Below are 12875 nucleotides of genomic sequence, written 5' to 3' on the forward strand. Positions count from 1 at the left end.
AAAAGCCAGCAGGAGTTATCTGAGGCTGCACTGCTGGTCAAGAATGGGACTGGCAGGGAAGGTGCAGAGATTTTGGGGGATTTAAGTTAAAGGCTGCAGGGCTGGTGTTTGAGTGGCCCAGGCTGGCTGACTGGCAGTTTGTGGCTGCTTTTAATCCACATCCTCACGAGCACCACCCGGGTGACAAGCAGTGGCAGAATGCCACATGGGCAGGAGAGATGGAGGGACAAGGGGGCCACCAGCACCCTGAGGGGCCTGGCTGCCCCAGGAATGCACCCAGAGCAGTGTCAGTGCCTGGCAGGTGCTCTGTGCTCACCTCTGTGTGCTCAGGCAGGGCAGCACGTAGCAGCAGCTCCAGAGTGAAACACGTAGCAGACACATTAGTGAGACAGGAATTTCTTGTCATCGCAAGACTTTTACTTACCTTTGTCATTTTAATGCATTGCACTCAGAGCCTGGCTTGGAAAAAAAAAACAAACCACAATATGCTCCCCCTGGCTTTTCAGAGATAATTTAAGTTTCTTTCTGAAAGGCCTTTTTATGAGTTCAGAGGCTCCCAGGGCAAGGATGAAATACCAGGAGAGCAGCAACAACACCTAACACTTGCCCTGCAGGGTGCTGCTGGTTCAAGAAAACCCTGCAGGAACAAACATTTTGCCCAGGCAGAGAGCAAAATGTGCCATTGCAAGTTCTCATCACAGTGCCCACGTCCTGCACCCTGTGCCAGCCACGATCCTCCTGCCTGTCTTTACAGCCCCTCTGCCTCTCAGCTCGTGGAGCAGGCAGGGCTGAGTCATGCTGGGCATGCTCTGGGGGAAACCGTCGCCTCCAGCCCATTTCTTGGAAACTAATAAAAAAATAAATCCCAGAAATGTTGCGACACAATTGCTGCTTCTGCTTCTGGGTGGCTGTTGTGCTGCAACATCTCCACACCACACAGGCAGCTCTGGTGAGTGCCCAGCAGCCACTCGCTCCAGGACCCTGCTGACCATGCCCCACTCTGGATCAGATCCACCTCCTTCCTTGCCTTCTCTGCATTTACAAGGCTGAATAATGGCTTTTATATGATCTAACCTTTGGACAAATGTACCTTTAGCCTTGAGCTTCCTCATCATGTAAGTTAGCCCTTTCTTCCCTGAATGATTTTATTCCTTTGGCTGGTTATGCCAAACTTCCTCCTGAAAACCACTATTCAACCAGGTAGACCTCAATTATTTTCTAAAGGCTTAAGTCTTTATAAGGGATGCAAGCTCCAGGTTTTTAGTATCTTTGGCTTGAAATCATTCCCTTCTCCTGTCCTGTCCCCCTTCTGGAGCCTGCCAGACCAGCTGTCTTCATTAACTTCTTCCCTCCATCCCTTAGAAGCTGCTCTTGCAAAATGAAGTCCTCCCAGAAGTTTCAAATCTAATTTTGTCTTTCCATTGCACTGATGAATCCACTCATGATCACTTGATCCAAGCTAATTTTCTGTGGCTAGCTATTACATGTCTTCTACCTCAGACACAAAGTCTGAAATCACAGCCCTCCCAGGCACTGCAGAGCTGACTTTATGAAGAAGTTTATGGGCTACAACCCCCCAGGGATAGTTGGGGCTTTACCATTATTAACAACCTTTGATCTCCACTTGACACCAAGAAAGACAAAGTCTCCTGTAACAATACTGATTTTTCTCTCTAGCAGCGTGGAGATCTCGAATCCTAGCTAAACCTGAATCTGGAGGTTCTAACAGGATTCCAAGAGCCTTTTTATTTCCCTGTGTCAGCAGAGTGCTTGGAGGGTCATAGTACTGCTAATGAAGGACCTTGAGGTCTCAGGGAGGAGGAGGTTATAGAGGAATGCCAAGCACCTTTTCCCATGTGTATGTTCTTGCACACACATGCATGGGTTTGTAATTTGAAACTCTCTTTACTTCTGGACAGGCTTTGCAAACTGCTTAGACCACATTCTCTGAGGTGTTTAAAGAGGGTGGAGTATGCAGTATTTATTTAGGTACTCTACAAACCTTAATAAGAATTGAGTGCTTGTAGCAATTGCAGAGAGCAAACAGAGAGCCAGCTGGCAGAAACTGAACAGTGCCACTGCATTTTTATTGCTTCTAACCCCAAAAAACAGATTATTACTAAAAAAAAAAAAAAAAAAAAAATGTCTTTTTTAATTTCGTTTTTTTCTGATCCTGCATTAGTTTGTCTGCTGTGTGCAGCAGTGTTATTAGCTGTAACCTATTTTTCAACTGGCTATAAAAAGTCAGCTTTTAAATTACCTCCTGGTCCAACTCCTCTTCCGATCATTGGTAACCTGCACTTGGTGGATCTTAGAAGGCAAGATAAATCACTAATGAAGGTAGGACAAAAATCCCTAACCCAGACCCTCATAGATTCTAACACTGCCTGGGATGTATCAGTGAGAACGTTTTGTCTTTTTAAATTCAAACTGAATTGTAAAGGTGTGGAAATTGCTTTATAGTATCTTTTTTTGGCTTCTTCCAGTCAATGTCTGTGTTGATGCAATGTAATTTAGGAGCAATCAACCATTTAAAAAAGACCTCTGGGTAATATGGGATTTCTTCATGTAATTGTGATGATGTACATGAAGCCTATAATGCTTGTGGGGTTTGAAATATTAATTTGACAGCTTGGACACCCAGAAATCTTTTAAAGCATTAGGATATAACTAACATGAATTAAATTGCTTCCCTCCCCTGTGCCCTGGAGATCTGGCAAGAGGAATTCCACAATGCAGTGACCCCAAAACTGCCACGGAGAGAGCCAAACCCAGGCACTCCATTGCAAAATCCCTTTCCCTCCTGATGAATGGGATATGCATTAAAGTCTAGATGGCAGTGCAAGGGAGAGATGGGAAAGCTGTGCTAAGGAACAGAATGAATTACCTGGGAGCTCTTCCACTAAGCTGTAATTAAGACAACTTACCCTGTGATGGTGGTGAACTGTGCCTGGGTGCAGGGTGAGCTGTTCCTGGGGCACTGGGGTGGGTTCCCCTGGTTTTGGGGGTGGCTCCCTCGGGGCTGACCCACGCCAGGGTGAGGAGAGAGTGAGCAAACAGCAGGGGGGTCACAGCCAGGTGTCCACAGGTGGCTCCTGTGACAGCAGGGCTCAGCAAACACCGTGCTGCTGGGGCTGCTGCTGCCGTGGGGTGAGGCTGCAGCACCTGGAGCTGTTATGGGCAGTGTCAGGGTTGGGGTCAGTTTACCCAGCAGGGCTGGGCAGACGCTCTGAACGTGCTTTGCAGTTACCTCTGTGTGGTATTGCCTGTGTTTGCCTTTGCTTTGGGATTGCTCCAGGGGGTTATCCCTCCATCTCACCCATCTCAGAGCAAAAATTGGTGTTTGCAGCTGGCACCGACTGGGGTTTGGTGGGTGGGCACTGATGGGTGCCCCCTTTGTCCTGTGAAAGAGACACTGCTCCTCTGCTCTAGCAGGATGCAGGAGTTCTTCAGTGCATCAGGAGCATCAGACCAAAGCTTTCACTGTGTGACAGCATCATTAGTTGCACTGAACTATCTTCTCTTTTTTGGTCTTCCTCCAGTTTACCCACTTCAGCTGCCATTTGAGGTCCAGTCTTTAGATGGTTTTTTTTTGTTTGTTTTTCATTAATTTTCTCCTTAACAGCAAAACCAGATTAGTGATGCACTGATGGGGGTAGGGGCTCCTTCATGCCAAGAAGCCTGAATTCCATAGAGGTGCCAGTGAGGCATCTGTACAAAATGCCTCATGTTTGACCATGATGAGCTCTGGCTCTCACGTGCCCTTCTGCAGGCAGGACTCTGCAGCCATTCCCAGCAGGATGCCAGGATGGAAAACAACCTTTCACACAGCAAGAGGTGCTGTTCTGTACATGCTCCTTCCCTTCCTGACCATCACAGCTCTCCTCTTTTTCCAGCTTGCAGAAAAATACGGCCCCATCTTCACCCTCCACTTTGGGTTCCAGAAAGTTGTGGTCCTGACCGGGTACGAAGTTGTGCGAGAGGCGCTTGTCAACTACACAGAGGAGTTTGTAGACAGACCATCCATTCCAATATTTGACCAAATTCAGAATGGAAACGGTACTAGAGCAAGGAGTGGGGGGTTGGGAGGGACAGTGCTGTCTCTTAGTGCCCGTGGTGGTGGTGATGATGAGGCACAGCCTAACTGTGCATCCCTGGAGCCCAGCTTTTAAACATCCCCTTGGCCCTTCTGAAGATAACTGGCTGCAAACATTTGGCTTTCCTTGCATGCAATGAGTCCTGGCTTTCCATCATTTCTGCTGATGCACTTGCAGCCCATCCATATCCCAAAAGCTGGGGGGTGGGAGGAGTGGGATTTGGAAGGCACTGTGGCAATTGTGGGGTTAATCTCTGTGAGATGTCGCTGTCACCACCGTGTTTATGAACCCTCTGCACGTTTCCAGGAGACTTTGGACTACCTGGCTTGGCTGTTGGGAGCTGTTGGGTTTTTCCCTTTCTCCCAGTGCCTTTGTTGTGTCAGTTCCCACACCTTTGCCTCCCCACTAAAGTTCTCAGGTTGACCAGCCTGAAACAGGTTCAGGCAGAAGCAAGAGGCTGAGGCTGGAAATTCATCCCCACCAAAAACCCCACAGTTTTTCCAAGGTAACTTTCCAGCCCTGACTATTTCAGAGGACTTTTTGAGTTGTCTATCCTCTGCTTCATGTGAGGCTTCAGCTGGGAGAACCAAAAGGCAGCTTTATATGCCAGTCACAGGCTGAAATTGGGATTAGAATTAGAAATTAAATTACCCAGCGATAATATCAATAGGTGAATTTATCGCTACATAAATAAAAGGAATCCATGAGCAGAAAGGTATTTTTCAGAGCTAATTTACATGTAAAACATCCCTGTGGGAGCCTATCAGTATTGCACCATAAGTCCTTTCACATCTACCTTCTCAGCCCAAGTCTAAAGCACTTAGAGGTGACCTAAAGATTCAAGTTCTCAGGGGCTGTTAAGCAGCAATGGTCACAAATTTTCCCATTAAACATTTTTTTCTTCAGAAAATGCCAATTTGTTGACTGTGAAGATGCTCTAAGAGAAGGAACGATCCAGATGAAATTGCATAAATGAAAGAAAAACTTAAAATTGTAGTTTAGAAATTTGCTTTGACATATCCAAATTAAAACTACACTGCTTTAAAACAGAAGAGCAAGCGTATTTAAAAGTCTCACAGCCACAATGAAGATGTGAAGTGCTGGCATCCAGCTTTTCAACTGACCACAATCTGAGACAGTTTTTGGATTATTGACCCGACTATTTCTTTACAGCACTCTGATGGGATGAAATATCCATTCCTTTCTTGGAGGTGCTAGAGATCATCGTGGCATGAGCTCAGAACCTCCACAAAAATGTCAGTATTTTTGTCACTGCTGAAAATACAGCATGGCTGGGAATCCCCATAAAACAGTTTAGGGTTGAGGAGCCTGAATTATCCCATCCCACACAAATAAATTACCTTTATGAGTAGAATGGGATGAAGGGAGAAGCTTCAGAGGCACAAGGTGCTTGTGGCCCTAGACTTGCACCCAGCAGGGTCAAAAATATCCCATGACTGACTCAAACCAACACCTCCCCCCAGCTCTACAGCCAACCCACTCTGGTCTAAAGCCACACCTGCCCATCTGCCACTCAGGAGAGGACTGGGGTGCCTGAGCTGGGAGGGAGCTGCTTTTCCCAAACCACAGGAGAGCGGAGCTGAGAGGGCACAGGGATGAGGCGCACAGAAAGGGGGCACCTGGAGCCCCTGAATCCACGTGCAAACAGGCATTAGGAACAGCTGTGGAGATGTTTGGCGTGGGGGGCTCTGTGCCTGAGCCCAGCACGTCTCTCCTCGCTGCCAGGTCTGTTCTTCTCCATCGGGGAGCTGTGGCGGGGCACGCGCAGGTTCACCGTGTCCAGCCTGCGCAACCTCGGCATGGGCAAGCACCTGATGGAAGGCAGGGTCTTCGAGGAGCTGCACTTCCTCATCGACAGGATCAAATCCTTCAAAGGTGAGCTGGGGACAATCCCAGGGCGGCCCAGCCACGGCTGCTCCGCTGCTCACAGCTCTGCCATGCTGCTCCTGCTGCAGGGGAACCCTTCAGCCTGCCCTCCTTCAACTGCGCTCCCATCAACGTCACCTTCGTCCTGCTCTTCGGGGACAGGTTTGACTACAAGGACCCCACGTTTCTCACTCTCTTAAGACTCATAGATGAAGTTATGATTCTTCTGGGATCCCCAAATTTAAATGTAAGTAACCTGTCCCACACATAAACAATTTTATTATTTTTTTTTTTTACGCTGGCACGTGAGCCACATTAAGTATAGAATTTACTTCAGCAGTTTTCAAATGTTCAGAACCAGCCATCACACCTAAAATGTGACAGTTCTCCACATGCCACTTTGGTCACCAAAATCTGCTGCCAGATTCCCCTTGCCTACTTTCCTTTTGACCCATCCTGCACATCTGTGTGGAACTAAAATGAGAACTGAACTATGGTTGCTTTAGCTTATGAAAATCTGCCTGGGAAGTCCCTGGGATGCTGAGATATTGCTCCTAAAGACAAAACTCAACAAATACATTGTCCCTTAAGAAAAAGCTGTTTCAGCATGTACCAATGTGATTCTGTGTGGTATTTCTGCAGGCCTAATGCTTCTCTTTTTAAATTTTTCATTAGTATTTCAATTTCTACCCGTTCCTGGGATTTCTTTTCAAAACCCACAAGATTATGCTCAAGAAAATCGACGATGTGCGTGCCATTTTGAGGCAGTACATGAAGGCAAGCAGGGAGGATGTCAATGAGAGCAGTGTGAGGAGCTACATCGATGCACTGATATTCAAACAGCAAGAGGTATTGCACTGCTTAGTTCTGCTGGCCTTTTGCAAAGTTTCCTTTGGATTTTCTGCCTAAAAGAGTTGCTGAGTCTTGATTTCAGTCATGTCATGTAAATCTATTCAAATCCATGCTGTTACTCCAGTGGTACTTAAATCACATGCCAGGCTCTTACAATTGGTATATTTTTCCATCAAAATTAAGATACAAAAGCTACTCTCAGTCTGCCCCTGAAACAGAGCACTAATAATGTGAGATCTACTCCTTGCTTCTGGTAGAAAATGCATGAATTCACATGAAAGCTGACTCTGCCTTTCTTTCTATGAAAACAAATCAATTAATCATTGATACTGTTGCTCCATCAAGATGAATGATCCCCTTAAAGTACTTGAATGATAAATCATCAGTACAAGTCCAAACCCTGCCCTGCATCTTACTTAGCAGAGGCTCGGCAGTTTCACACATCAGTTGATTTCATTCAACACAAAATATTTGGTATCTGAGCTTTTCCTTCTTTCCAGATGCATCCAGGCTGACCTTAGGCATTAAGTATTCTACTCAGCTGTGTGGAGGAGGAGTTAGCACAGCTCTAAAGCCCAGGCAGAAAAGGCCTGGAAGGTGATTTTGAGCATTGCTGGGGATTCAAAGCTGAGGATCCCGTCAGAGTCCCTCAGAGCTAGGATTAGCTGAACCTGCTTCTGTTCAGGGCAGAGCCCAGGCTCTTTCCAAGCCTGCAAGGCTGAGTGTGTGAACAGCAGCTGGCTCTGGGTTTCAGCCTGCTTCCAGGGGAGATGGATGTTGAACCAAAACTCCCCTCAAGCCTTCCATCTGTGGTGCTCCATCTCTGGTGGATGCTGTGCATTCAAGATCAGGTCTATTTTATCACCCAGTTCACAAACACAAAACCACAGCCAGCTGTGCTCTAGGTTATGCAGCATTTCCCAAGCTTGCTGAATACTCAGACTGATGGTTTCATGACTTTTCTTACCTCATGTGTTTTTCAAGGAGAAGAACAAGAAAGACAGCCTCTTCCATGATGACAACTTAATGGCATCCATACTTGACCTGGTCATGGCTGGAACAGAGACCATTGCCACCACGCTCCAGTGGTCCATCCTGCTCATGATGAAATACCCAGAGATTCAAAGTGAGCAGCTTTTACCTCCCCTATCCATGGCAAGGCTGAAATGGGGAAGGAAGAGGCCTGGCCTCAGATCCACAGCAGCTCTTTTGCCTTAAGAGCTGAATGCTAGCTCTCCTCTGTGATGAACTCCTAATGTGACTAGGTGCTGATCAAAGTCACAATAAAATAGCCCCTTTGACTTGCTAGGAGAGAGGATGAGTGGAGATCAGAGCATGATGCTGAGGAAACAACCCACCCACATGCCTGAATTAAACAGAGCAGGGAAACCCACACACTGCTGCTTTAAGAATCCCCCTCTCTTCAAACTCTGGAAAAATGGTTTTTTTCCCCCACCTCAAACCAAACCAAACCCAAGGAGGGAGTTGGCTTCCCTGCTGGGACACATCCCTTTTGTTTGTTCCTTGCAGAAAAGGTTCAGGAGGAGATTGGGAGGACAGTGAAGGCTGGGAGCTGGGCCACCTACGAGGACAGGAAGAACATGCCCTACACCAACGCGGTGCTGCACGAGGTGCAGAGGTTCATCACCCTCCTGCCACACGTGCCCCGCTGCACTGCTGTTGACACCCACTTCAGGGGCTACTTCCTTCCCAAGGTGGGTATCTGCTCCCTCCCAGGAGTGCAAAACCCTCCCCAGATTCCCCACTGCCACTGCAGAGTGGTTCCCTTAAAGGAAATTGCAGGACAGAGCCCAAAACCATCCCCAGAAGAGTTTCTATACTGAGCCCAGAGTGTGTCAAAGGGCTCAGTCCAGTCCCTCTCATGCTCAGGATTTCCTCAGTCCATGAGTAGCCCTGGTTTACCTCCTTGCTGCATCTGCACAGTCAAGTATCTGCAGAGAATTTGAAGGATCTTACCCTCCTGTTGAGGTTTTCACAGCACCATGTGGGATTTAGTTTCAATCCTGGTGGGAAAATCTCACTGATGTCTCTCTGCTGGATGATGGGATAAAACCCTCATGGTCTCCATCTGTCCCAGGTGGAGCAAATCTACTGGGACACCAAAGTCTGTGTAAGAAAATGAACCAAAACAGCACTTAGCTATCTTTTGTGCCTTTGTGTACTTTTCTTCCAGGGTATAATTGTAATCCCATCCCTTACCTCAGTGCTGCTGGATAAGACACAATGGGAGACACCACATCAGTTCAACCCAAACCACTTTCTTGATGCTGAAGGGAATTTTGTAAAGAAAGGAGCTTTCCTGCCCTTCTCCACAGGTAACTAAAGAGCTGGTCTGCACAGAGCTGGGGCTTTTCATTACAAAACATATTATTGAGGTCTCCATGTCTAACTCAGTCAATAACTAAATGGAATCAGTTGTTCTGCATCTGGGCAAGTGGCTGCTCTCAGGGCACAGCTCTGCCACTGCTAAATATAGCACAAAGAAGGGTGATAAAGAAGAAACACACTCTTATCTAAAAGTGGTATATAAAGATAAATTCCACAGGAAAAGTAGTTTCAAACTATTCCACTTTGGAAGGTGGTGGGATTCTTCTATCAGGCTGCTTTCCAAAAGAAAGGGTTAAAGATGCTGAGAGGGTTGGAAGAGCTGAGGAAGGAGTGGGCACACCATAAATGTGTAATAACCCTGTGACAGAAGAGACCAGGCAGGAGCCTTTAGCAGCACAGGCCCCTCTAGTCCAAAACGCTTCAGTGCATTTCAAGGTTTCCCTCCTGCTCCCATTGCACATCTCAGATGCTGTGTCCATGGCAGACATTGCAGCTGGGCTTTTCCAGGAGCAAACGCTGTGCTGTCACCCGCAGGGCGGCGGAACTGCATCGGGGAGAGCCTGGCCAAGATGGAGCTGTTCGTGTTCTTCGTGGGGCTGCTCCAAACATTCACCTTCCGGCCCCAGCCGGGCGTGTCAGAGGCTGACTTGGACCTCACTGTCCCCCAGACGACTTTCACACTAAGGCCTCAGCCCCAGGCAGCCTGTGCTGTCCTGAGGGAATAACCATGGCTTGTCCCAGAGCTTTGGGGTCCACGACCCCAGGTTTGCTCAAACTCGCCATCCCCCCTCCTGCCACACCACCACATCCCCTCCCACTGTCTCAGGCACTCCCTCCCTGCTCCATCCATCCCCCAAGGGCTGCTCTCTGCCCCTGTGCTGTGGGGAGATGCACACACACACCGTGGTGCCGGCAGTCACTCTCCAGACAGACAGTGCACGGAGCTGCTGCAGGACCAGGCTGCAGCCCACGAGCAGCAGGGACAGCACCCAGGCTCCCAGGGCTCACCCTGCCACAGAAATCTGCCCAGAATCCTGAGGAAGAACAGACCAGGCTCTGCTGGAAGCCACAGAAAGAATCAGTGGGTCATATGCTCGAGCCATCCACAGACACCTCCTGAGCTTTTCCAGAGCCCACAGCAAAATCCTACCAGGATTTCACCACCAGGCAGCCAAGGTGAACACCAGGAGTGAAAAAACTGATTGGTTCATGTGATTTGAGGACTAAGTCATTTCTGCCTTGGAGCAGTGTCCTGGAAGATGCCCCAGAGTCTGCAAACCTGTTCAGATGAGTGCTGCAACCCAGCTCAACCCTGCTCCCCAGGCAGAGCAAAACAGGAGCTGCATTTCTGAGACTGCAATTTAAACCATGAGGCCACATGAGATTTGCACCAGCATCCGGTCATAAAGGGCTAATGACACAGAAAAATAAACTACACCCACTGCTGGTTTTACACATCTCTGTCCTTCCTGACCTTGTTAAACAGCAGCAAAGACTGTTCCCTCTCTTTGGATATCCTGGTTAATGTTAAGAGCCTACACCAACAGTCATTCTGGTGTTTGGGATGGCCTGGCCTTTGGAACCAGCTGTGAATTGCCCTGCAAATGCAGTCAGATTTCACAGTGCTGGTTCTGCACACACACACACACACACAGAATGGGGATCAGGGATTAAATGAGAGGTGGTTTTGGTTGGCTTCCTTCCCTCTGCAGTTCAGCCTGGCTGTTGTCTCCATCTGCAGCACTCTCACATGCCATCATATTCCACAATATTCCTTATTCCAGCTGACTTATAGCTGAGGCAATTTTCCATCCATTTATCTGCCTGTGACTTCCCACTCCTCCACATGCATTTTCTTACCATGTGCTTTATCATTTTGTTTGTTTCCCCTCCATGGGAACCCAATAAAGTTTTAATTCCATGTCCTCGTTACATTTCCTATGCCTGGCACCCAGCTTGGCAGCACACAGAAATGCAAACACCATGAAAGGCTGGTCCTGAGCCCAGAGTGAGCACAGATATAATGTTAGCTGTATCTCATGGGTGAGCATATGCTCATCCTAGTAAACAGACCTTCCATGCCTGCAGGGTGGTTTTCACCAGGGCAATTTCCTCAGCTATGGGCTGTGAGACAGCCTCAGTTCTTCCCTTCTCTGCCTCTTCCTTGCAGAGACTGAATTAAAAATTGCCACCACAGCCTCCCTGATGCTGGCTTTGGATGGGAAGGCAAGGAGAGACAGGTAAAGCAACTGGGGAACAAACCATATGTCAACTCAGTGAAGGAAGTCTTGGTCTTACTGAAATTAAAAAAAAAAAAACCAAAACTTTTGGCTTTTGGCTTGAGAAAGGCCAGGACTGCTCCAGTGTTAAAACCCCCAAAAATAGTGTGAACTCAAAAGTTAGATAAGGCAGCAGTGTAGTGCTCTAGGGAGCAGCACTGAGCTGGGCTCCACTCTGCACAAATCCACTGGTGGAACCTCAGACCTGCCCCTGGCTGTGGGCTCTCGGGTTCTTGGCTTTGAAGGAGGGAGATGGATCCCTTCCTCCACAGCACAGCAGCCTGCAGAGCTGCAAGCACCCAAGGAAAACAGGTTCCTTTGATTCCTTTGAAAAATGCATCCTCCTTGTGCCTGTGTCAGCAGATGGATAGAAGTGATCCCTCCCCAGCACACTGAATTACACAGCTGAATATATCCCCACTAAATAAAGTGCCTGTCTCCCATCTATTTGCTCAGCCAAGCGATGGCAGAACATTGATTATGACTCAGCTATCTATTTATCTAGCAGAAAACATTGGCTCTCAGAGGTGGAAATTCCATTTCCACATTCCTCAGTGGCCCTCAGGGTCTTCCCTGTAGCTGCAAAACTTGTTTGTGCCTTGCACCTCTCACCTGGACTGGAGGCAAACACCTTGGGGCAGGACAGGTGCCTTGATGCTCAGACTCAGATCTGAACATCACCAATTCAATCTGTGGATCCCTGGCAGCTGTCCCATGGCCCAGGGCTGTGTGATGGTGGGACCAGGGGCTCCTGCCCTGAGAGGGGCAAGGATTGCAAAAGCTCCACCTGCAGCCCCTCTGCACCGGCCAGAGCAGCGAGCACTGCACACAGTCTGATTTCTACTTTATTTGTGCCACGAGATGGCACCACGATCCCTCTGAGTCACAGCCAGCCCAGCCCTGTGGTCCTTACTGGGCTGGAACAGCACAGGAGAGTCAGGACAGCAGTGACACATCAGCTGCACTGCCCCTGCTCCTGCTGCTGGTGGGGAACGTTCCCTGGTCACACTGCCCGGCCCAGGAATGTGGATGCAAACACTCAGAGAAAAAGGGCAAACACAGGCTGGGCCAGACTCCCACACAACTGCTCCTGTTGTGAAATCCAGCACGTGGGAGCTGGTGAGGGGTTTGCACAAATGCCACAGGAATTTCTGCATCCCTGTACTCTGCTGCCTCTTCCCCTGCCCCTAGGGAGAGAGCTGGAAAAGTGACATTGCCTCACCCTCCAGCAAGGAATGCACTGCTGCTGACAGCTGATGACAAGTTTTTCTGGCTTTTCCTTCAGTATGAAGTGTTGAACCTACTGAAATAGGAGGATGATCACCCAAAATTTAAATATTTCTGTACTAACAGTCACGGAGTGTGTTCATTAGACAATAATCTCATCAGCATCTCTGAATAAGGTACAGCA

At 48.2% G+C, this 12875-nt stretch overlaps 1 protein-coding gene across 3 annotated transcripts; it reads left to right on the forward strand.

Annotated features, from left to right (window-relative positions):
• Positions 1–381: 381 nt before the first annotated feature.
• On the forward strand, positions 382–11105 carry LOC130259316 (cytochrome P450 2W1-like). 3 transcript variants are annotated; one of them, XM_056503501.1, is made up of 9 exons: positions 382–949; positions 3897–4059; positions 5844–5993; positions 6074–6231; positions 6660–6833; positions 7821–7962; positions 8367–8551; positions 9031–9172; positions 9720–11099. In XM_056503501.1, exons 1-9 carry the CDS (start codon positions 872–874, stop codon positions 9908–9910), a joined length of 1383 nt encoding a protein of 460 aa, XP_056359476.1. In that variant the 5' UTR covers positions 382–871; the 3' UTR covers positions 9911–11099. The 3 variants fall into 3 exon arrangements, with proteins under 3 accessions (XP_056359476.1, XP_056359477.1, XP_056359475.1); XM_056503502.1 differs by lacking the exon at positions 382–949 and adding an exon at positions 970–1115; XM_056503500.1 differs by lacking the exon at positions 382–949 and adding an exon at positions 1901–2340 and having other exon boundaries at positions 9720–11105.
• The last annotated feature ends 1770 nt before the right edge of the window (positions 11106–12875 follow it).

The sequence above is a fragment of the Oenanthe melanoleuca genome, chromosome 14, assembly GCF_029582105.1.
Source record: "Oenanthe melanoleuca isolate GR-GAL-2019-014 chromosome 14, OMel1.0, whole genome shotgun sequence".
Lineage (NCBI taxonomy): Eukaryota > Metazoa > Chordata > Aves > Passeriformes > Muscicapidae > Oenanthe > Oenanthe melanoleuca.